Source organism: Engystomops pustulosus, chromosome 10 (genome assembly GCF_040894005.1).
Source record: "Engystomops pustulosus chromosome 10, aEngPut4.maternal, whole genome shotgun sequence".
In the NCBI taxonomy this organism is placed as follows: Eukaryota; Metazoa; Chordata; class Amphibia; order Anura; family Leptodactylidae; genus Engystomops; species Engystomops pustulosus.
The window spans coordinates 89,549,373-89,576,369 of record NC_092420.1 but is presented as its reverse complement, the minus strand read 5'-3'; the positions used below and the strand labels follow the sequence as shown (position 1 = coordinate 89,576,369).

Here is a 26,997-nt window from a genome sequence, read left to right as displayed (position 1 = left end):
TATCATATTCTGTAGCTTTACATATCATAGGGGACATATACAAATATAATATTACATGACAGAGAAGTGAGGGCCCTGATCACAAGAGCTTACAGTCTATAAGGATGAGGGGGTGACACAAGAGCTTACAGTCTATGAGGATGAGGAGGTGACACAAGAGCTTACAGTCTATAAGGATGAGGGGGTGACACAAGAGCTTACAGTCTATGAGGATGAGGGGTGACACAAGAGCTTACAGTCTGTGAGTATGAGGGGGTGACACAAGAGCTTACAGTCTATGAGGATGAGGGCCGTGACACAAGAGCTTACAGTCTGTGAGGATGAGGGGGACACAAGAGCTTACAGTCTATGAGGATGCGGGGGGACACAAGAGCTTAAATCTATGAGGATGAGTGGTGACACAAGAGCTTACAGTCTATGAGGATAAGGGGGTGACACAAGAGCTTACAGTCTATGAGGATGAGGGGGTGACACAAGAGCTTACAGTCTATGAGGATGAGGGGGTGACACAAGAGCTTACAGTCTATGAGGATGAGGGCCGTGACACAAGAGCTTACAGTCTATGAGGATGAGGAGGGGACACAGGAGCTTACAGCCTATAAGGATGAGGGGGGACACAAGAGCTTACAGTCTATGAGGATGAGGAGGGGACACAAGAGCTTACAGTCTATGAGGATGAGGGGGGACACAAGAGCTTACAGTCTATGAGGATGAGGGCCGTGACACAAGAGCTTGTATAATGGACGGTAGTGGGCCGGCGCGGGGCGTTACTGTCCCCGCGCCTGCGCACTCGCTGCTGCCGGCGACTTTTCATACGTGAAAAGTCGCCAGCTGCGTTTTTTTCTACGCCAGGGCCTGCCTGACGTAGGATAAACGCTGCGCTGCTGGCAGCCCGATACATCAAGAGGCAGAAGCCTCTTGATGTATCGGGTTGCGAATTTGCAGCGGCGGGGCGATCATACGCTCGCGCACGAGCGCCAGTGTATGATAAATATCCCTCAGTATGTCAATATGCCCCATTGACACAGTCAGCTCTGATACATCTCTGCTCTACCACACTATCAGATCTCATGTGCCTCCCTCTCCCTCCCCGGATAAAGAACTTATCTGCCTGTAGCTTGTAGCTTGCCTCTCGGTGCTGCTGTTTGCCGGCAGGGACGTCTGCTGACCTTAAAGTCAGAAGATACAGGGTCAGAAACCAGGGGCAACTGAAATCATGTACAGCAGGATAGAGACAGGTTGGAATTATACCTGTGAAATGCTTGATTTATGTTAATAACAGTGAATTAGAGAATGTGTTATTTTGTTATCCTGGATACATTTAATAATCTTGTCTTTGTCAGAAAACCCTTTTATACAGAGTGCAAGGGAAATGTGCCTGAGGAGAAGCCTGGAGCTTGGTAAATATCTGGTATTTGCTGGATAACAGACTCAAGGAGGAGACTGGATTGATTAGTAGAGAGAGGGTTGACATTTCATTGAGTGTGATAGATCTGCCTAAAGAGATGGGTGTTAAGAGCTTGTTTTAAACTTTGGAGGGTGGATTTTAGTCTGATAGTCCGGGGAGGGGCATTTCAGAGAATTGGTGCAGCTCAGAAAAAGTCCTGAAGATGTGCATGAGAGGTGAGAGATGGGGAGCTGCAGCATTATGCAGAGCTTTGTGGATGAGGGTTATTATTTTAAACCGAATTTGGAAGGAGACGGGCAGCCAATGCAGTGACTGGTGGCATACATGTGGCATTTGGCCTGAAAGACGAGTCTGGCTGCTGCATTATGAATATATTGGAGAGAAGAGTGATTACTCCGTGGCAGATGATTATTAGGGAGTTACAGACGAGAGTGAATCAGAGCAACAATTAGCATTAGAGGTTTCAATTGTAAGAAATGGGCGGATTCTGGAGATGTGTCTGAGATGCGGCAATAGCGAACAAGAGATTGAATATACGGTGCAAAGGAGAGGTCAAAGTCCAGCACAACCCCAGGACAGTGATTCTGCTGCCTCAGGGTAATAGTGATCCCACAGACTGAGATGGAGAGGTCAGGGTTAGGTAAGTTAGTAGATGGAGGAAAGACAAGAACTTGAGTCTTAGAAAGATATAAGTTTCAAGAAGAGAGAAGACATGATGTTAGAGACAGCAGAGAGACAGTCACTGGAGTTCTGGAGTAAGGCAGGGGGGATGTTATGTATATAGCTGGGTATCGTCAGCTCCATTTGGTGTAACCAGTATATACAGTGCTCCACATTTATTAAGGACCTTGCGCCAGTTGGACTTTGCACGTTCTCTTAGGTGCAAACAGCTTGCGCACGTATTTTACCCCTTCCCAACATTTGACGTAATAGTGCCACATGGCTGGAGGTGCATTCCTGCATTTTGCAGTTCTATTATGTCAAGCTTCAGACACTGGTAGAAGCTGCGGGTGTCGATTTTATATTATAGCCGACATGCTTCTCTAACACCCCCGATCGGAGGGGGGTCCGCTGCTCCGATCAAAGCCCCGGAGTCTGCCATGCACAGCGTGCTCAGTGTGTTACATGACGCAGTGTAATACATATGCGATCAAAGCATCACTTGTTCAACCGGTTAAAAAATAAAAGTTTAAAACACTTAATAAAGTTTCTGTCATAAAAAGAATGAATTAAATAAAGTAAAAGTTTCCTAAACACAAACATTCCCTATACTCGTCTAATAAAGTTAAAAAAACCACAGTCACCAAAAAACTCTACATATTTAGTATCGCCGCGTCCGTAACAATCTGTTCAATAACTCAGAAACGTTATTGGACCCGCTCGTTGAACGCCGTAAAAACAAAACCCAAAAAAATTCGCCAAAAATCTACATTTTTCATAAAATCCCTTCACAAAAATGTTCCAAAAAGTGATCAAAAAAAGTTATATGAGCCAAAATGGTACCACTGAAAAGAACAACTCAACATTTAAAAAAATAAGCCCTAAACCAGTTCTGTCCACCAAATATTAAAGTTATATCTCCGAAAAGTTGGCGATACAAAAATAAATAAGATTTTCTCTGTATTCGTTTTTTTCCAGTAAAATTGTAAAAATATATTTAAAAAACGATATAAATCAGGTATCACCGTGATCGTAGTGATCTGTAGAATAAAGATAATATAGTACTATATATACATTACAGTATATAGTATTTTTAGTGTACGGTGTACGACCCCCAAAATGTACAAAAAGAAAGGAGACCAAAATTGACAATTTTCTTTTCCTCCATACATTAAAGAGTTAATAAAATCTCATCAAAAAGCTACAGACCCACTAAAATGAAGTATTTGTAAAGTGCATCTCATGTCACAAAAAATAAGCCCCTATATGTCCAAATTGCCCAAAAAATAAAGATTGTATAGCCAATAAAAAGTGACAATGCATAATCTGCTCTGAATGGCGCAGCTTCCCCCACAATGCCCTGGCGTGTGCCCGTACAGCAGGTCACCACCACATATGGGGGATTGTTATACACGGAAGAGATTGGGTATCAAACTTTGTCGAGCGTTTTGGTATTTTATCCACTGAGGATTTGTACATTTTATGAAAAACACATTCATTTAGCCCCAAAAAAATTTGATTTCAAAATTGCATCCGATTTTGTTTTAACCCCTGCAAAACAATTTAAGGGTTAAAAAACTTCATAAAAGTTGTTTTACGTACGTTGGGGGAATGTTGTTTCTATAATTAGGTTTTTTATGGGGTTTTACTTGTATCTAGGCCTCTCAAGGGTACTTGAATCCTGAGCAGGTCCCTCAATAGCAGGATTTTGCGTTTTTTTATGAAAATGTGAAAAATCGCACCTAATGTTCAAAGCCCCATAACATCCTACAAAAATTAGAGTATGCATAAAAAAAAACATGTCCACATAAAGTAGACATTCGGTGAATGTTAATTATTACGTTTTTTTACCGTTACGATGTGTGGAAAAAGTAGAAGATTTTGAATTTCGAAAATCAAGAATTTTTCCAAATTTTCACTAAATAGCTGATTTTCTCATAGATAAATGCAAAACTTACCAACAAAATTTTTTAACTAACATGAAGTACAAAGTACATTGGGGCACATTTACTTACCTGGTCCTGTGGAGTTCACCGAAAGCGCATTGACCGTGTACACTCACCGGCCACTTTATTAGGTCCACCATGCTAGTAACGGGTTGGACCCCTTTTGCCTTCAGAACTGCCTCATTTCTTCGTGGCATAGATACAACAAGGTGCTGGAAGCTCCTCAGAGATTTTGCTCCATCACACAGTTGCCGCAGATTTGTCGGCTGCACATCCATGATGCGAATCTCCCGTTCCACCACATCCCAAAGATGCTCTATTGGATTGAGATCTGGTGACTGTGGAGGCCATTTGTGTCCAGTGACCTCATTGTCATGTTCAAGAAACCAGTCTGAGATGATTCCAGCTTTATGACATGGCGCATTATCCTGCTGAAAGTAGCCATCAGATGTTACAGGGTACATTGTGCTCATAAAGGGATGGACATGGGCAGCAACAATACTCAGGTAGGCTGTGGCGTTGTACCAAGGGGCCCAAAGAGTGGCAAGAAAATATTCCCCACACCATGACACCACCACCACCAGCCTGAACCGTTGATACAAGGCAGGATGGATCCATGCTTTCATGTTGTTGACGCCAAATTCTGACCCTACCATCCGAATGTCGCAGCAGAAATCGAGACTCATCAGACCAGGCAACGTTTTTCCAATCTTCTACTGTCCAATTTCGATGAGCTTGTGCAAATTGTAGCCTCAGTTTCCTGTTCTTAGCTGAAAGGAGTGGCACCCGGTGTGGTCTTCTGCTGCTGTAGCCCACCTGCCTCAAAGTTCGACATACTGTGCGTTCAGAGATGCTCTTCTGCCTACCTTGGTTGTAACGGGTGGCGATTTGAGTCACTGTTGCCTTTCTATCAGCTCGAACCAGTCTGCCCATTCTCCTCTCACCTCTGGCATCAACAAGGCATTTCCGCCCACAGAACTGCCGCTCACTGGATGTTTTTTCTTTTTCGGACCATTCTCTGTAAACCCTAGAGATGGTTGTGCGTGAAAATCCCAGTAGATCAGCAGTTTCTGAAATACTCAGACCAGCCCTTCTGGCACCAACAACCATGCCACGTTCAAAGGCCACAAATCACCTTTCTTCCCCCTACTGATGCTTGTTTTGAACTGCAGGAGATTGTCTTGACCATGTCTACATGCCTAAATGCACTGAGTTGCCGCCATGTGATTGGCTGATTAGAAATTAAAGGAAACCTACCACTTGAAGTGGCAGGTTTCAGAAGAAAACACCGAGCACCAGCTCAGGCTGAGCTGTTGCCGGTATCGCGGTTTAAAACACTTTTTAAACTGTATAGCCGGCGCAGGGAGGTACGCGCTCGGTGCTTACCATGCGCGCGACCGTGCGCGGCTACATAGGAAGTGAAGGAGAGCCGCGCGCATGGTAAGCGCCGAGCGCGTACCTCCCTGCGCCGGCTATACAGTTTAAAAAGTGTTTTAAACCGCGATACCGGCAACAGCTCAGCCTGAGCTGGTGCTCGGTGTTTTCTTCTGAAACCTGCCACTTCAAGTGGTAGGTTTCCTTTAAGTGTTAACGAGCAGTTGGACAGGTGTACCTAATAAAGTGGCTGGTGAGTGTATAATGCACTGTGCCACGATTCACTAAGATCGTGCACCCGATATCCTGCATGTGTTGCTTCCCCGCTCAGGTCCACCGGGGTTCACCTTCTTTTTCTTGGTGCATGTAAGTGCTTGGGCTTGCAACACAATTTGAAAGTTAAATCCCGCGCTCAGTCCAAATCAGTCGGATCGTCCAATGGCTGCCTCCCGATTTCTTTTGTATGGAAGCAGCGCAGCTGAACAAAAGATAGGATCCCATGAGCCAAAATCCCAGCGCAGACACTTCTGTAATACCTGTGTAATCCCCGAAAAAAGGTGAACAGTCCTACGAAAGTGAAGCGGGTGGCCCTTTGTAAATGAGCCCCAATGTGTAGCACTTTTAGCACATTTTATTAGTGGTCATAAACTTGTAAATAACTCTTGAAAGAATTAATTACGTTAAAACCAAGCACACCATTTTTTTTCTAGTGAAATTCTCAAAAAGTTTGATTTGCTACATGACCCTATTCCCATTGGAAAACAAAACAGCTGGATCCAAAATGGCCGCTATGGTCAACACCCATCTTGAAAAGTTTCCCTCCTTCCATACACTAATGTGCCACAAAGTTGATATCCCTAACCACTGTCATTTTATTTAGGTGTTTCCATATAATTGACCCATCCTGTGCATTGTATAGTAATCTCCTGAGCTCCCCCTGGTGGTGGCTATATTTACTGTACATTGTATAGTAATCTCCTGAGCTCCCCCTGGTGGTGGCTGTATTTACTGTACATTGTATAGTAATCTCCTGAGCTCCCCCTGGTGGTGGCTGTATTTACTGTACATTGTATAGGAATCTCCTGAGCTCCCCCCGGTGGTGGCTGTATTTACTGTACATTGTATAGTAATCTCCTGAGCTCCCCCTGGTGGTGGCTGTATTTACTGTACATTGTATAGTAATCTCCTGAGCTCCCCCTGGTGGTGGCTGTATTTACTGTACATTGTATAGGAATCTCCTGAGCTCCCCCTGGTGGTGGCTGTATTTCTTGTACATTGTATAGTAATCTCCTGAGCTCCCCCTGGTGGTGGCTATATTTCCTGTACATTGTATAGTAATCTCCTGAGCTCCCCCTGGTGGTGGCTGTATTTCCTGTACATTGTATAGTAATCTCCTGAGCTCCCCCTGGTGGTGGCTATATTTCCTGTACATTGTAAAGTAATCTCCTGAGCTCCCCCTGGTGGTGGCTGTATTTACTGTACATTGTATAGTAATCTCCTGAGCTCCCCCTGGTGGTGGCTGTATTTCATGTGCATTGTATAGTAATCTCCTGAGCTCCCCCTGGTGGTGGCTATATTTACCGTGCATTGTATAGTAATCTCCTGAGCTCCACCCGGTGGTGGCTGTATTTCATGTGCATTGTATAGTAATCTCCTGAGCTCCCCCTGGTGGTGGCTGTATTTACTGTACATTGTATAGTAATCTCCTGAGCTCCCCCTGGTGGTGGCTATATTTACTGTACATTGTATAGTAATCTACTGAGCTCCCCCTCATGGTGGCTGTATTTACTGTACATTGTATAGTAATCTCCTGAGCTCCCCCTGGTGGTGGCTATATTTACTGTGCATTGTATAGTAATCTCCTGAGCTCCCCCTGGTGGTGGCTATATTTACCGTACATTGTATAGTAATCTCCTGAGCTCCCCCTGGTGGTGGCTATATTTACCGTACATTGTATAGTAATCTCCTGAGCTCCCCCTGGTGGTGGCTGTATTTCCTGTACATTGTTTAGTAATCTCCTGAGCTCCCCCTGGTGGTGGCTGTATTTACTGTACATTGTATAGTAATATCCTGAGCTCCACCTGGTGGTGGCTGTATTTCCTGTACATTGTATAGTAATCTCCTGAGCTCCCCCTGGTGGTGGCTATATTTACTGTACATTGTATAGGAATCTCCTGAGCTCCACCTGGTGGTGCCTATATTTACTGTACATTGTATAGTAATCTCCTGAGCTCCCCCTGGTGGTGGCTGTATTTACTGTAATTGTATAGTAATCTCCTTAGCTCCCCCTGGTGGTGGCTATATTTACCGTACATTGTATAGTAATCTCCTGAGCTCCCCCTTGTGGTAGTTATATTTACTGTACATTGTATAGTAATTTCCTGAGCTCTCCCTGGTGGTGGCTATATTTACTGTGCATTGTATAGTAATCTCCTGAGCTCCCCCTGGTGGTGGCTGTATTTACTGTGCATTGTATAGTAATCTCCTGAGCTCTCCCTGGTGGTGGCTATATTTACTGTACATTGTATAGTAATGTCCTGAGCTCCTCTTAGTGGTGGTTGTATATGTTGTGTGCAGTAATCTCCTGGACCCCGCTAGTGGTGATGTATATAAAAATAAGATAATCCTTTATCATTCCCACAGTGGGGAAATAATATACTGTATATAATAATCTCCTGAGCTCCACCTAGTGGTGTCTGTATGTATATTATTGTCTCTAGCTCCTCCACCCCTATCACCATAGACACATATTACACATACTGCTGACTATCATGTGTTATGTCACTTCCCAGGTGTCAGCCCCTCCAGCTGTTCACATTGTAAACATTAGTTTACTTACTTCAGAGGCTCAAAATCCAACATTCCTCATGTAAAGCAATTGTTCACACTCAGCCTCTCTTGTGCCTGGGCCGATATTTATCTTTGCCCTGAGGCTATATGGTCCCTTCCCCACCTGAACTCTACCTTAGATGCCAATCACTGCTCTGCTAGAATCCAAAAAATGTGGTGACCCCTGCCCCTTGCCTTCTGCCCTGGAGCTGAGTCCATCCTCTCTACACGGGGGACATATCCCATGGAGTATCCAGATCTGTATGGGGGTAAGCTGATTGCTACAACCAGGGGGGTGACATTGGAGCACGCCAGCATACCACTAAAGTTACTTGGCAAGCAGTGAAGCATCTGCACCCTACTCCTGTGTATGAACCTGTCACCCCTGCTGCTGGCCCTTGTGGGTCATTGTGTGTTACCATGATAGACCTATATGATGCCCTGTGGCAAATGCAGGCACACAGGGCAGTCGTACCAAGCATTAGAGCAGCTGGCTGCTTACATGACACTGATATCCCAGCCTAACCAGGTGCACAGGAAAGTCTGCACTGGTCATCTTGGAGGGTCACTGACCCTCTGCAACTCTAGAACTGTGACTGCAGCCACCATGGAGGGTCCCTGACCCCCAGCAGCACTATGGAGGGTCCTTGACACCCAGCATCACTATGGAGAGACCCTTACACCCAGCAGCACTATGGAGTGTCCTTGACACCCAGCAGCACTATGGAGGATCCCTGACCACCAGCAGCACTATGGAGGGTCCCTGACCACCAGCAGCACTATGGAGGATCCCTGGCCCCCAGCATCACTATGGAGAGACCCTTACACCCAGCAGCACTATGGAGGATCCCTGACCTCCAGCAGCAACTTTACAAGGAACATCACCAATCAGTGTATGATTGGAGTAGTGTCAGGGATCACGAGCTAGTCTTGTCATTTTGGTGATGATGATCCTGATGCCTTTTGTTTTATATACTTATTTATTCATGCACCTGACAGACCCACCAGAACCCACCTCTTATATTTGACCTACCCACCAGCACCCCCTGACAGACCTACCAGCACCCCCTCCCCTGACAGACCTACCAGCACCCCCTCCCCTGACAGACCCACCAGCACCCCCTGACAGACCTACCAGCACCCCTTCCCCTGACAGACCTACCAGCACCCCCTCCCCTGACAGACCCACCAGCACCCCCTGAGAGACCTACCAGCACCCCCTCCCCTGACAGACCTACCAGCACCCCCCCCCTGACAGACCCACCAGCACCCCCTGAGAGACCTACCAGCACCCCCTCCCCTGACAGACCTACCAGCACCCCCTGACAGACCTACCAGCACCCCCTCCCCTGACAGACCTACCAGCACCCCCCCCCTGACAGACCCACCAGCACCCCCTGACAGACCCACCAGCACCCCTTCTCCCTGACAGACCCACCAGCACCCCTTCTCCCTGACAGACCCACCAGCACCCCCTCTCCCTGACAGACCCACCAGCACCCCCCCCCCTGACAGACCCACCAGCACCCCTTCTTCCTGACAGACCCACCAGCACTTCTTCTCCCTGACAGACCCACCAGCACCCCTTCTCCCTGACAGACCCACCAGCACCCCCTCTCCCTGACAGACCCACCAGCACCCCCTCCACCTAACAGACCCACGAGTACCACCTTACCCTGACAGACCCACCAGCACCCCCTCTCCTGACAGACCCACCAGCACCCCTTCTCCCTGACAGACCCACCAGCACCCCTTCTCCCTGACAGACCCACCAGCACCCCTTCTCCCTGACAGACCCACCAGCACCCCCTCTCCCTGACAGACCCACCAGCACCCCCCCTGACAGACCCACCAGAACCCCCCCTGACAGACCCACCAGCACCCCCCCTGACAGACCCACCAGAACCCCCCCTGACAGACCCACCAGCACCCCCCTGACAGACCCACCAGCACCCCTTCTCCCTGACAGACCCACCAGCACCCCTTCTCCCTGACAGACCCACCAGCACCCCCTACCCCTTACAGACCCACCAGCACCCCCTCCACCTAACAGACCCACCAGCACCACCTTACCCTGACAGACCCTCCAGCACCCTCTCCCCTGACAGACCACCAGCACCCCTTTTCCCCATGATAGCACCCCTTCAACCTGACAGACCCACCAGCACCCTCTCCCCCTGAAACTACAGATGACTGAAAATTCCTTTTTCTCTAAATTGTCTTAAATCCGAGAGAGAAAAGAGAAGCAAAAACCTGAAGCATCAAAAATGTATCAGCAGTGATGTGATAACTATTGACACTAAGTAACAATCACTTCCTAGGAATGTAACAGGTATCAGTGCTGCAGTGTATCCCCCGGACCTGTGCGTCCATTATAACTGTATTACATGTCAGACAGAGGAGGAGGAGGAGGGGGAGGCCTCCCCGGCCCCAGCCGCCAGTCATCAGGCAGCAACAGGAGGAGCTGAGCCGAGAGGGGGCCTCCTCACAGCCGCTGAGGATGATGCAACTTCGCCTTTAAGAAAAACCCTTTCACAATGACAGTTGGTCGCCAGAGAGAGCAGCGTCTCCCAGGGGCCACTAACTGACTGCTGGAGCTACCTACTGACCAGGGGCCACTCACCACCTGCAGGAGCTACCTACTGACCGTTAGCCAGGGGCCATTCACCACCCACAGGAGCTACCTACTGACCATTAGCCAGGGGACACTCACTACCCGCAGGAGCTACCTACTGACCATTAGCCAGAGGACACTAACTACCTTCAGGAGCTACCTACTGACCAGTAGCCGGGGACACTCGCTACCTGCAGGAGCTACCTGCTGACCAGTAGCCGCTTACTACCTGCAGGAGCTACCTACTGACCAGGGGCCACTCACTAGCAGCAGGAGCTACCTATTGACCAGTAGCCACTCACTACCTGCAGGAGCTACCTACTGACCAGTAGCCAGGGGCCACTTGCTACCTGCTGGAGCTACCTACTGACCAGTAGCCAGGAGCACTCATCTACTGCAGGACCCAAGGGCCACTAACTGACTGCAGGAGCTGCCGACTGACCAGGAGCCGGAGTCCACACAGCTTTCAGGAGCCGCTCGCAGCATGGTAAGGGAGCTTCATCTACTGTCTAGACATTGGTCCTCTTACACATGTGCAGTCATAGTGAGACTATACACGGTACACCTATATACAAGCTCTCTCTCCTGTAAGTTTATTTAATGTCTGCAATATATGGTGTGAAGGACTGTCAGGCTTCTGGGTGTATAGGACTGTCAGGGTGCTGGGTTTATAGGACTGTCAGGGTGCCAGGTTTATAGGACTGTCTGGGTGCCAGGTTTATAGGACTGTCTGGGTGCCGGGTTTATAGGACTGTCAGGGTGCTGGGTGTATAGGACTGTCAGGGTGCTGGGTGTATAGGACTGTCAGGGTGCTGGGTGTATAGGACTGTCAGGGTGCTGGGTGTATAGGACTGTCAGGGTGCTGGGTGTATAGGACTGTTAGGGTGCAGGGTGTATAGGACTATCATGGCGCAGGGTGCATACGACTGTCAGGGTGCAGGGTGTATCGGATTGTCAGGGTGCAGGGTGCATAGGACTTTCAGGGTGCAGGGTGCATACGACTGTTAGGGTGCAGGGTTTATAGGCTGTTGGTGCAGGGTGTATAGACAGGGCGCAGGGTGTATAGGACTCTCAGGGTCTGAAGGACTGTCAGGGTGTATAGGACTGCATGGTATATAGTTCTGTCTTTGGACAATGTATAAGGGGCTGTCAGAGAAGGTTCTGTCTAGAGGGCAGTTTAGTGTCTGTTGGTCGCTATCTGGGAGAAATTTGGTGTCTGGTATCAGCTTTCGGGGAAAGGAGGGGATTAATGTCTGTGGGTCTCCTCATTGTTTGTTGTCTGGTGCTCAGGGGTCTCCTCATTGTTTGGGATCTAAAGCTTGATGGAGGAGGAGGGGGTAAATCTTTTTAGAGTGAGGTCTGGTGCTTTTAGTCTGGGGGATTCGTCTCCGGAGTCTGATGCTTGCAATCCAGGAGTCTTCTCATTAATGTATCGGGTGCTTAATATGTCTCATTTTTGTTTGGGGGTTTCTCTTTGATCTGGCCTTGTGTCTACAGTCTGGGGTCACATTTTAGCCTTTGATCGGCTTCTTGCATTCTGGGGGTTTCCTCTTTGGGGTCTGGTGCTTGCAGACTAGGGGTCTCCTCTTTAGGATCTGGTGCCTGTAGACTAGGAAGTCTATTCTTTGGGGTCTGGTGGCTGCAGACTGGGGGTCTCCTCTTTGGCGTCTGGTGCTTTCAGCCTGGGGGTCTCCTCTTTGCGGTCTGGTGCCTGTAGTCTAGGGGTCTTATATTTGTATGGGGTCTCCTCTTTGTTTTAGGTGTGTGGCCTTGCAGAGGGGGGGGGGGGTGTCTTCTCTTAGGGGTCTGGTGCCTACAGACTGGGAGGTCTCCGCTTTCGGATCTGGTACTTGCAGACTAGGGGTCTCCTCTTTGGGGTCTGGTGCCTGCAGACTAGGGGTCTACTCTTTAGGGTCTGGTGCCTGCAGACTAGGGGTCTCCTCTTTCGGATCTGGCACTTGCAGACTAGGGGTCTCCTCTTTGGGATCTGGTGCTTGCAGACTAGGGGTGTCCTCTTCGAGCCTGGTGCCTGCAGACTAAGGGTCTACTCTTTGGGGGTTGGTGCCTGCAGACTAGGGGTCTCCTCTTTGGGGTGTGGTGCTTGCAGACTAGGGGTCTCCTCTTTGAGATTTGGTGCCTGCAGTCTGGGGGACTCCTCTTTCGGATCTTGTGCCTGCAGACTGGGGGTCTAATCTTTTTGTGGGGTCTGGAGCTCTCCTCTTTGTTTGAGGTCTGGTAACTTTCCATGCCATGTACAGGGGGGCGTGACCGACAACCATAACACACTGTGCAACACGTGGCGGCTGATGTAACACACAACAGGAAGACATCCAGATCACATACACAGCTCCACTACATCGCACTGCTCCACAACACCACATACACAGCACCACTACACCACACTGCTTGTACCACATGCACAACTCCACAACATTGTACTGCTCCACTACACCACATACACAGCACCACTACACCACACTGCTTGTACCACATGCACAACTCCACAACATCGTACTGCTTCACTACACCAAATACACAGCACCACTATACTACATACACAGCTCCACTACATCGCACGGCTCCAACCACATACATAACACCACTACATCGCACTGCTCTACTATACCAAATACACAGCACCACTACACCACACTGCTTGTACCACATGCACAACTCCACAACATTGTACTGCTCCACTACACCACATACACAGCACCACTATACTACATACACAGCTCCACTACATCGCACGGCTCCAACCACATACATAACACCACTACATCGCACTGCTCTACTATACCAAATACACAGCACCACTACACCACATAAACATCACCACTACACTACATACACAGTTTCACTACACCGCACTGCTCCAATCACATACACAGCACCACTACACCGCACTGCTCGAACTATATTCACACCTCCACTACATCGCACTGCTCTAACCACATACACAACACTACTACACTGCACTGCTCTAACCACATACACAGCACCACTACATCACGTTCACTACACCACATACACAGTTCCACGAGACCACATGCACAGCACCACTACTTTGCACTGCACCGCATACACAGCTTCACTACATCATGTACACTACATCACATACACAGCACCACTACATTACATACACATCTCCACTACACCACGTACATAGAACCACTACATTACATACACAGCTCCACTACACCGCACTGCTCCACTACACCATGTACACAGAACCACTTCACCGCACTGCTCCAAACACAGCTTCACTAAATCACATACACTACACCACATACACAGCACCACTACACCACATCTACTGCTCCAATACACTACATCCACTGCATAACTACACCACATGCACAGCACCACTACATCACATACACTGCACCACTACATCACATACACTGCACCACTACATCACATACACTGCACCACTACACCACATCCACTGCATAACTACACCACATGCACAGCACCACTACATCACGTTCACTACACCACATACACTGGTCCACTACACCACATACACTGCTCCACTACACCACATACACTGCTCCACTTCACCACATACACTGCTCCACTTCACCACATACACTGCTCCACTACACCACATACACTGCACCACTACACCACATCCACTGCATAACTACACCGCATGCACAGCACCACTACATCACGTTCAGTACACCACATACACTGGTCCACTACACCACATACACTACACCACATAAACTGCTCCACTACATCACATAAACTGCTACACTACATCACATACACTGCTCCACTACATCACATACACTGCTCCACTATATCACGTTCACTACACCACATACACTGCTCTACTCCATCACATACACTGCTCCACTCCATCACATACACTACACCACATACACTGCTCCACTCCATCATGTTCACTACACCACATACACTGGTCCACTACACCACGTACACTGCTCCACTACACCACATACACTGCTCCACTATATCACGTTCACTACACCACGTACACTGCTCCACTATATCACATTCACTGCTCCACTACACCACATACACTGCTCCACTACACCACATACACTGCTCCACTACACCACGTACACTGCTCCACTCCATCACATACACTACACCACATACACTGCTCCACTACATCACATACACTCCACCACTACATCACATACACAGCTCCACTACATCATCACATACACTCCAGCACTACACCACATACACTGCTCCACTCCATCACATACACTGCTCCGCTACACCACGTACACTGCTCCACTCCATCACATACACTACACCACATACACTGCTCCACTACACCACATACACTACACCACATACACTGCTCCACTACATCACATACACTCCACCACTACATCACATACACAGCTCCACTACATCATCACATACACTCCAGCACTACACCACATAAACAGCACCAGTACACAAGATACACAGCGCCACTACATCACATACACTCCAGCACTACACCACATAACCAGCACCAGTACACCAGATACACAGCGCCACTATGTCATCACATACAGAGCTCCACTACATCACATATACTCCAGCACTACACCACATACACAGCACCAGTACACCAGATACACAGCTCCACTACATCACATACACTCCAGCACTACACCACATAACCAGCACCAGTACTCCAGATACACAGCTCCACTATGTCATCACATATACTCCAGCACTACACCACATACACAGCACCAGTACACCAGATACACAGCGCCACTATGTCATCACATACACAGCGCCGCTACATCACATATACTCCAGCACTGCACCACATAACCAGCACCAGTACACCAGATACAAAGCGCCACTATGTCATCACATACACAGCACCGCTACATCACATATACTCCAGCACTACACCACATACACAGCACCAGTACACCAGATACACAGCGCCACTATGTCATCACATACACAGCACCGCTACATCACATATACTCCAGCACTACACCACATAACCAGCACCAGTACACCAGATACAAAGCGCCACTATGTCATCACATACACAGCACCGCTACATCACATATACTCCAGCACTACACCACATACACAGCACCAGTACACCAGATACACAGCGCCACTATGTCATCACATACACAGCGCCACTACATCACATATACTCCAGCACTACACCACATACACAGCACCAGTACACCAGATACACAGCGCCACTATGTCATCACATACACAGCGCCACTACATCACATATACTCCAGCACTACACCACATACACAGCACCAGTACACCAGATACACAGCGCCACTACGTCATCACATACACAGCCCCACTACATCACAAACACTCCAGCACTACACCACATACACAGTTCCACAAGACCACATGCACTGCTTCACTACATTGCACCACTCCACTACACCACACACACTACACCACATACACAGCTCCACTTCACCACATACACAGCTCCACTTCACCACATACACAGCTCCACTTCACCACATACACAGCTCTACTACACCAAATACACAGCACCACCACTCCACATACAAAGTCACACTACATCACATACACAGGTCCACTACATCACATACAGAGCACCACTACATCTCATTACACACTACACAAAACATCCCAACTCTGGAGCCTTGGGGGCCCTTAGTTTGTCTCTTCTCATACATTATAGCTGATTCCATCCCTGCACTCAGGATAACCCCACATCTATTGTATTCCCCATGGCTCCTGACCATGCACCATCTCCCACATGGCTCCTGACCGTGCACCAGCTCCCCCATGGCTCCTGACCATGCACCAGATCCCCCATGTTTCCTGACCATGCGCCAGCTCCCCCATGGCTCCTGACCATGCACCAGCTCCCCCATGGCTCCTGACCGTGCACCATCTCCCCCGTGGATCCTGACCGTGCACCATCTCCCCCGTGGTTCCTGACCGTGCACCAGCTCCCCCGTGGCTCCTGACCGTGCACCAGCTCCCCCGTGGCTCCTGACCGTGCACCAGCTCCCCCGTGGCTCCTGACCGTGCACCAGCTCCCCCGTGGCTCCTGACCGTGCACCAGCTCCCCCGTGGCTCCTGACCGTGCACCAGCTCCCCCGTGGCTCCTGACCGTGCACCAGCTCCCCCATGGCTCCTGACCGTGCACCAGCTCCCCCATGGCTCCTGACCATGCACCAGCTCCCCCATGGCTCCTGACCATGCACCAGCTCCCCCATGGCTCCTGACCGTGCGCCAGATGCCCCATGGCTCAACACATTTGGGGGCCATAACCTGGCTCACTGCATCCAGGGGCCGTCGCCTGGCTCCACACATCCAGGGGGCCGCAACTGGTCCTCCACATCTAGGGGCCATCACCTAGCTCCAAACATCTAGGGGCCATCACCTAGCTCCAAACATCTAGGGGCCATCACCCAGCTCTCCACATCTAGGGGACGTTATTTGGCTCTCCATATCTGGGGGCTGTCACTCGGCTTAACACATTTAGGGACCGTCACCTAGCTCCAGACATCTAGGGAACGTCACCTGACTCTCCCCGTTTAGGGGCCGTCATCTGGCTCTCCACATCTGGGAGCTGTCCCCTGGCTCTCCACATCTAGGGACCGTCACGCGGCTCTCCACATCTAGGGGCCATTACCCGGCTCTCCACATCTAGGGGCAGTCACCTGGCTGTACACATCTAGGGGCCGTCACCCGGCTCTCCACATCTAGGGGCTGTCACCTGGCTGTACACATCTAGGGGCCGTCACCCGGCTCTCCACATCTAGGGGCCGTCACCTGGCTGTACACATCTGGGGGTTGTCATCCGGCTCTCCACACCTGGGCGCTGTCACCCTTTTCTCCACATCTAGGGGCCGTCGCCCGGCTCTCCACATCTAGGGGCCTTCATCCAGTCCTCCACATCTGGGGGCTTTCACCCGGCCCTCCACATCTGGGGGCTGTCACCCGACCCTCCAAATCTTGGGGCTATCACCTGGCTCTCCACATCTGGGGGCTGTCACCCGACCCTCCAAATCTTGGGGCTATCACCTGGCTCTCCACATCCAGGGGCCGTCACCTGGCTCAACACATTTGGGGGCCATCACCCGACTCTCCACATCCAGGGGCTGTCACCCATTTCATTCTTCACAGTATTTATATAATTTGCATCATGAAGCCCTGGTTGAACACTGTGGGGTGTTAAGTGATATATGTGTGAGACCTGGCGGTTAGTTTTGGGGTGCTCTCATACTTTGGGGTTTTATTGATCATTCTCTGGTTTCCAGGCATCGTCTTGTCGTGTCTGTCACATGTGTGGAAGCAGCTGCGCTGCGCTGAGCATCCGCTGACTCTTCTGATTAGCCGTAAAGCCACGGTCTAATTAATCCGCCCACTCAGCCGTTAACATGGGAGTTAGAACGGCAGCTGGCGGCTCTTCATACCGCTCTGTCTTTCAGGGTCAGCAGTGGCGGTGTGGGGGGTGCCAGGGTGGTCTCTGCTCCCCACTTGTGTCATGAGTTTGCTGCAGTTTTCTACAATTTGGCATAAAGGTTGTGCCATATTTACAGCAAGTGATTGGGCACAGCGAGCAGCTACATATGGCATGAATCTTTTAGTGGTGCACATTTTGGTGGCCATATTTTGTGGTACACTTTCTGTCAACGCTTCTGTGTGGCTTCGCATGCAGGGGGTAGCACCTGCACTGAGCTGCACCCTACTTGACATAGTAGTCAATAATGTCAAGAATACACTGACATGGCCAACAACCAAAGCACTGCCAACAACACCACCAACACCCAACCATTTACAATAACAGCCAACACACAACCACTGCTAACAACACCAACACCTTACCACAACCAACAACACATCCACCACCAACACACAACCACTACCAACACCCAACCATTAACAATAACAGGCCAACGCCAACACACAACCACTGCTAACAACACCAACACACAACCACTACCAACAACACATCCAAGACACAACCAACAACACCACCACCTATAACACACAACCGCTGCATATAGACATGGCTGCCAACAACACTCATCCACTACTAACACCAGACACATATACCCAACCACTATCAACAACACCGCTGCTACCAACAATATCACTACCACAAACAACTGCCAATAATACCGTTGATACCAACAATACAGCTACCGCCACCAACACTGCCACCAAAAATACCCAACCACTACTACCAACAATACATCCAACACCCAACCACTACCAACAATACATCCAACACCCAACCACTGCCTACAATACATCCAACACCCAACCACTGCCTACAATACAGCCAACACCAACACCCAACCACTACCAACAATACAGCCAGAACCAAACCACTACCAACAATACAGGTAACACCCAACCACTACCAACAATACAGTCAACACCAAACCACTGCCAACAATACAGCCAACACCCAACCACTACCAACAATACAGCCAAAACCAAACCACTACCAACAATACATCCAACACCCAACCACTACCAACAATACATCCAACACCAACACCTAACCACTACCAACAATACATCCAACACCCAACCACTACCAACAATACATCCAACACCCAACCACTACCAACAACACAGCCAACACCCAACCACTACCAACGATACAGCCAAAACCAAACCACTGCCAACAATACATCCAACACCCAAACACTACCAACAATACATCCAACACCCAACCACTACCAACAATACATCCAACACCCAATCACTACCAACAATACATCCAACACCCAACCACTACCAACAATACATCCAACACCCAACCACTACCAACGATACAGCCAAAACCAAACCACTACCAACAATACAGGCAACACCCAACCACTACCAACAATACAGGCAAAACCAAACCACTGCCAACAATACAGCCAACACCCAACCACTACCAACAATGCAGCCAACACCCAACCACTGCTAACAATGCAACCAACAACCAACACCCAACCAGTACCAACGATACAGCCAACACCAAACCACTACTGACAATGCAGCCAACAACCAACCACTTCCAACAATACAGCCAAAACCAAACCACTGCCAATAATACATCCAACACCAAACCACTTACAACAATACAGGTAGCACCCAACCGCTACCAACAATACAGCCAACACCCAACCGCTACCAACGATACAGCCAACACCCAACCACTACCAACAATACAGCCAACACCCAACCACTACCAACAATACAGCCAACACCCAACCACTGCCTACAATACAGCCAACAGCCAACCACTACCAACAATACATCCAACACCCAACCACTACCAACAATACAGCCAACACCCAACCACTACCAACAATACAGCCAACACCCAACCACTACCAACAATACAGCCAACACCCAACCACTACCAACAATACATCCAACACCCAACCACTACCAACAATACAGCCAACACCCAACCGCTACCAACAATACAGCCAGAACCATACCACTACCAACAATACAGCCAACACCAAACCACTACCAACAATACATCCAACACCCAACCAATACCAACAATACATCCAACACCCAATCACTACCAACAATACATCCAACACCCAACCACTACCAACAATACATCCAACACCCAACCACTACCAACGATACAGCCAAAACCAAACCACTACCAACAATACAGGCAACACCCAACCACTACCAACAATACAGGCAAAACCAAACCACTGCCAACAATACAGCCAACACCCAACCACTACCAACAATGCAGCCAACACCCAACCACTGCTAACAATGCAACCAACAACCAACACCCAACCAGTACCAACGATACAGCCAACACCAAACCACTACTGACAATGCAGCCAACAACCAACCACTTCCAACAATACAGCCAAAACCAAACCACTGCCAACAATACATCCAACACCAAACCACTTACAACAATACAGGTAGCACCCAACCGCTACCAACAATACAGCCAACACCCAACCGCTACCAACAATACAGCCAACACCCAACCACAACCAACAATACAGCCAACACCCAACCACTACCAACAATACAGCCAACACCCAACCACTGCCTACAATACAGCCAACAGCCAACCACTACCAACAATACATCCAACACCCAACCACTACCAACAATACAGCCAACACCCAACCACTACCAACAATACAGCCAACACCCAACCACTACCAACAATACATCCAACACTCAACCACTACCAACAATACATCCAACACCCAACCACTACCAACAATACAGCCAACACCCAACCGCTACCAACAATACAGCCAGAACCATACCACTACCAACAATACAGCCAACACCCAACCACTACCAACAATACATCCAACACTCAACCACTACCAACAATACATCCAACACCCAACCACTACCAACAATACAGCCAACACCAAACCATTACCAACAATACATCCAACACCCAACCAATACCAACAATACATCCAACACCAAACCACTACCAACAATACAGCCAACACCCAACCGCTACCAACAATACAGCCAGAACCATACCACTACCAACAATACAGCCAACACCAAACCACTACCAACAATACAGCCAACACCCAACCGCTACCAACAATACAGCCAGAACCATACCACTACCAACAATACAGCCAACACCAAACCACTACCAACAATACAGCCAACACCCAACCACTACCAACAATACAGCCAGAACCATACCACTACCAACAATACAGCCAACACCAAACCACTACCAACAATACATCCAACACCAAACCACTACCAACAATACAGCCAACACCAAACCACTACCAACAATACAGCCAACACCCAACCGCTACCAACAATACAGCCAGAACCATACCACTACCAACAATACAGCCAACACCCAACCACTACCAACAATACATCCAACACGCAACCACTACCAACAATACATCCAACACCCAACCACTACCAACAATACAGCCAACACCCAACCGCTACCAACAATACAGCCAACACCCAACCACTACCAACAATACAGCCAACACCCAACCGCTACCAACAATACAGCCAACACACAGACAGTACAAATACTTTGTGATATTTTTGGCTTTCTTCTAGTTCTCATTATTTCTTCCGTGTCAGCTGTGCCCGGATTCCCAGGATTGTGTCAGTGTGGTGACTATTTCCCCTTTTTGTCTTTTTCCCAAGAATTTTTGGTGTCATGCGATGAGTTGTTTGGGCCTCACCTTATAATGTTGCTGGGCTGTTGTGGCAGCATGCTGGCGCTGTGCACACGGCAGCCCTGTAATGCAGGCAGTACAGTGATGTGGCTGTGTGCATGCCGCCTGACCCCTGCACTCTTCTTCCCTTATTGCTCTTGAGAATGGACACAAATAGGCGCTATACGAGGAAGTGATAACAGGATCATATACCAGGCGGTAACTGCACTCACTTGTTTTACACAACAGGGCACATGTACCTTTGGTTTCGCTTGGCTTTTTCTTTTTTTTTTGCAACTTTTTGTGCTTCATGTGCACTTTTGCGACATTTTGCGGCCACATCCCTTCAAAGTTCGTCATTGTGTAGTTTTCGGCAATGTTCTCTGAGAACTGACCTGATTTCAGATGGTTGCAACTAATCCACACCTGCTCTTTCCCAGCTTTGTAAAACTGCTTGTGATTTTTTGGGGGGATTTTTTGCATCTAGGGCTGCAGATATTCTAAAAGGTAGCTTTGGTATTATACTCCAGTTGCTGGACCTGTACTGCTCTGATATGCTGTAAGAAGCCGCTATACCACGTTCTTCCTCTGCAGATGTTTGCACCTTGCGCTCTTCCTCTGCAGATGTTTGCACCTTACATTCTTCCCCTGCAGGTGATGCTCTTGGTCCTCCTCTCCTGTGGGGCAGGAATCTCTGGCGCTTTGCTCAGGTCGCAGTTGCAGTGTTTGATCTGTGTCCAGTTCCTTTCCTGCGGCTCATGTGTGCAGCAGGGTCCCCATGTGTCTCTTGGCTGAGACCCATTCACATGAGACTGAAGTACGTTCCTGCCAGAGCTGTGCGCTCAGTACCTCTGATTTGCTGATGTTGGATGCACCCCAGCCTAATCCTAATGTTTTATGCCCCCTCTGGGCCTGATGTCCAATTCTCCCTCCGTAGACATTTCAAGCTCTACAATCCCGGTCATGATTATTGATACCCCCTTCCAGGTCATCTGATGCCCTCCATCCTGGTCCTAATGTCTGATGCTCCTCCATCCTGGTCCTAGTGTCTGATGCTCCACCATCCCAATCGTCTGGTGCCCTCCATCCCGGTCCTTATTTCTGATGCCCCCTACTGGGCCTAATTATTGTAATCCTATCCCGGGCCTGATGTATGATGCTCTCCCATTTTGGTCACGATATCTGATTCTCCCCCATCCGCTTTTCTGATGCCGCCCATCCTGGGCACGATGTCTGCCGTCCCTCCCTCCATGCTGCTCCTAATGTCTGATCCTGGTCCCGATAACTGGCACCTCCCTATCCTGGTCCTGATGTCTGATGCCCCTATCCATGTCCTGATGTCTGATGCCCCATCCTGGTTCCAATGTTTGATGCCCCTATCCCTGTCCTAATGTCTGATGCCCCTATCCCGGTTCCAATGCTTGATGCCCCTATCCCGGTCCTAATGTTTGATGCCCCTACCCCAGTCCTAATGTTTGATGCCCCATCCTGGTCTTGATGACTGACGCACCCACCATCCTGGTCCTGATGTCTGATGCCCCCCTACTCTGTCCTGATGTCAGGTGCCTCCATCCCGCTCCTGATGTCAGATGTCCCCCCCCCCCCATTCCGGTTCTGATGTAAGATGCCCCCCCATTCCAGTCCTGATGTCAGATGCCCCCCCATCCCAATTCTGATGTAAGATATCCCCCCCCCCCCCACACACACACACTCCAGTCCTGATGTCAGATGCCTCCACCCAGGTCCTGATGTCAGGGCTTACAGGTTTGGGTGGTTGTTGACTCTTTGTGCTGTTCTGCTGATGTGACGCGGTGTCCTCCAGCGCTGCTTTCTTTTGTGTCCATTGTCCGGGTGCCAGCTCCTGTGATTTCTTTGTCTGGAGGGATGTTTTTGTGCCCACCGCTGGGCTCCACTCTACAGGGCACGCCAGACTACTCAGCACTAACGACATTTCATGATTTCAGTTATCACAGCTGCAGCTTTGTTACTATACCGTAGTCTGTATCATCTGTAGTCTGGGTCCTCAAACAATCTCCTGCTCTGAGGCCTCCACTATCTATGAAGGATCTATAACTCTGTTCATCCTGAGCCCCCTGATTCAGAACCTTAGTGGGGACTGACACACAAGGAGCTAGATGAACAGTGTAAGTGATTGGACACTCAGCATCCGGGGCCACTTCAGTCATGTACTAGAGATTTGTTATCAGCGCTCAGGTGACGCTTGCTTATAGATTCCTTCACTTTTTCCCTTCCCTTAACGCCGCCCCAGGTGATTTATTGCATATCTCACCTTTCAACAATCTTTATATGAATCCCTAGTGCAGTCACGCTACATCTGCCCTATATATGACTTGTAGACTCCTGCAGCCTCTATCCATGATAACCAGAAAGCAGAGGAGAATCTGCTCCATAACTCAGCCGCGTCTTATAGGACGTTATACAGCAGGATGGATCTGTAGTGATAGCAATAAATCACATGGGGTGAGATAGAAACTTAATATATAAATCTTACGTAGTGCTCCGTTTTTCCTGTTGTAGTTCAGAGTATTGTGCCTCAGCAATGCCCTAACACCTAGGGCACTACAATGTCTCCTGTACTGTGGATAGACCGGGGAGTGTGCTGGGTCAGGGGTCATTCTAGACTCTGATCGCACAGCAGAGACGCATATCAGGGGTCCTGAAGTGTCGCACCCTACTGCACTCCTGTGATTGTTAAAGGAAATCTACCACCAGGATGAAGGATTGTAAACCAAGCACACTGACATACTGGTGTGTGCTCCCACTGGCCGGATCTGCACTTCTTTAAGCTTCCTATGCCCTTATTTTTAAGAAGAAAAGGTTTAATTATTCAAATGACCCTGAGGGGCTCCCGGTACCATTAATATCTATGGAGCCCAGAGCCCCTTGGGCTCATTTGCATAATCCTGCATCATCCTGGTGGTAGATTTCCTTTAAGAGACGGTTTTATTTTAGGGTTTGTAAGAGTTTAATCAGTTTAGACAGATTCGCTCCTGGATGATCTGGATTGATACATTGTAACAAAGTTTCAAGACTGTAAATTGACAGTTCAGATTAAGGCTGATACATTGTAACAAACCATCAGGACTATAGCTTGATTATTCTGATACACTGTGGCAGTCCCTAATGATTCAGTGTGCGCTTTGCTGTTCTGCTGGTACTTGGCTCATCATACAGTCATGTCCTGGCATCGGTGGCCCCGGTGTTGTGGGTGATGTGGCCCTGAGGTCAGGATCGTGTGTTTAGCCGGCGCCGCATCGATCGCTCTCCATTTCCGCTCCTCGCAGTAAAGCCTCTGTTGTTTGTTTTTTTCCAGTTCAGAGAATTACGGGAGTGAAAGAGCAAAGCAGCGACGACACGTGTCACATCCCCCTGAGAACATGGCTGAGAAGTGCGGGGACAGCCTGCTGGTAAGAGCCTCAGTGGGGCGCATGGCGGGGACATAAGCTGTGGGGCTGTACACATCTTCACCTGACGCCCCTCATGTAAACATTAACCACGTTGTGGTTTATAGGTATATAGGGGCACCATGTCCGCATTCCTATATAACACAGGTTGTCGAGCCAGCAGAACCGGCTCTGTGTGTCCTGTGGACCCGTCTCACACATCCACCTGTACCAACCGCGTGCATGGGGTCTTCTCACATGTACCAAGCGCCGGGGGTCTCCTACACATGTACCAAGCGCCAGGGTTCTCCTCACATGGACCAAGCTTGTGGGGTCTCCTCACCTGTCCCAAGCCTGTGGGGTCTCCTCACCTGTCCCAAGCCTGTGGGGTCTCCTCACCTGTCCCAAGCCTGTGGGGTCTCCTCACATGTCCCAAGCCTGTGGGGTCTCCTCACATGTCCCAAGCCTGTGGGGTCTCCTCACATGTCCCAAGCCTGTGGGGTCTCCTCACATGTCCCAAGCCTGTGGGGTCTCCTCACATGTACCAAGCCTGTGGGGTCTCCTCACATGTCCCAAGCCTGTGGGGTCTCCTCACCTGTCCCAAGACTGTGGGGTCTCCTCACCTGTCCCAAGACTGTGGGGTCTCCTCACCTGTCCCAAGCCTGTGGGGTCTCCTCACCTGTCCCAAGCCTGTGGGGTCTCCTCACCTGTCCCAAGCCTGTGGGGTCTCCTCACCTGTCCCAAGCCTGTGGGGTCTCCTCACCTGTCCCAAGCACCTGGGGTCTCCTCACATGTACCAAGCCTGTGGGGTCTCCTCACATGTACCAAGCCTGTGGGGTCTCCTCACATGTACCAAGCCTGTGGGGTCTCCTCACATGTACCAAGCCTGTGGGGTCTCCTCACATGTACCAAGCCTGTGGTGTCTCCTCACATGTCCCAAGCCTGTGGGGTCTCCTCACATGTACCAAGCCTATGGGGTCTCCTCACATAGTCCATGGAGTCAGGGGGTGATGAAGCTGGGAACTCTGTGTTGGGACAGATTTGGGTGAAGCCTTCTTATCGTTCTCAGCAGACGACCCTCTTCCCCTCTGAATTCAGAGAAGTGCAGAGTGCGGTGATAAGTTGTCAGCGGCCGCACCCTGGGCTCACACACGACCTGCTGACATCATACATCTCACATGTCTCCAGTCATTCATGGATGAGACTCCAGGAGTGGAGGTGACACGGACGCTATCTCCTCCTGCCAGGCTCACGGGTCCTATCTGGTCAGCAGCTTTCCTGTGAACAAGGCTTGTAACAATGATACCCATACCCAGATACATGAACACCCTGATACATGAACACCCTGACCTCAAATTGTGATGAAGAACCAAAATAAGGGGTTTTCTGTTAACTAGGAGTGCCATGAGTGGTAACAAGTCACAAACCAAATGTTACATGTTACCCATGACACTTCACCAGGTGTCGGTACCAACACACACAGAGATCCACTACCTCGCCAGGGTCCAGTACCACACACACACAGAGGTCCACTAACTCACCAGGCGCTTGTACCACGCACACTCTCAGGTCCAGTACCTCACCAGGT

At 49.3% G+C, this 26,997-nt stretch overlaps 1 protein-coding gene across 4 annotated transcripts in view; it reads left to right on the top strand.

The window, feature by feature from the left end:
- Positions 1–26,997, top strand: part of SLC6A9 (solute carrier family 6 member 9) — a 133,152-nt gene that overhangs the window by 45,725 nt on the left and 60,430 nt on the right. For 2 of the 4 annotated variants that reach the window (XM_072128604.1, XM_072128602.1), the window contains exon 2: positions 25,340–25,433. In XM_072128604.1, coding sequence (XP_071984705.1) covers positions 25,404–25,433 — 30 coding nt within the window. In that variant the 5' untranslated portion in view covers positions 25,340–25,403. Of the gene's footprint in view, positions 1–10,651; positions 11,319–19,524; positions 21,953–25,339; positions 25,434–26,997 lie in introns of those variants that run through there. The other 2 variants (XM_072128603.1, XM_072128601.1) reach the window with 2 other exon arrangements.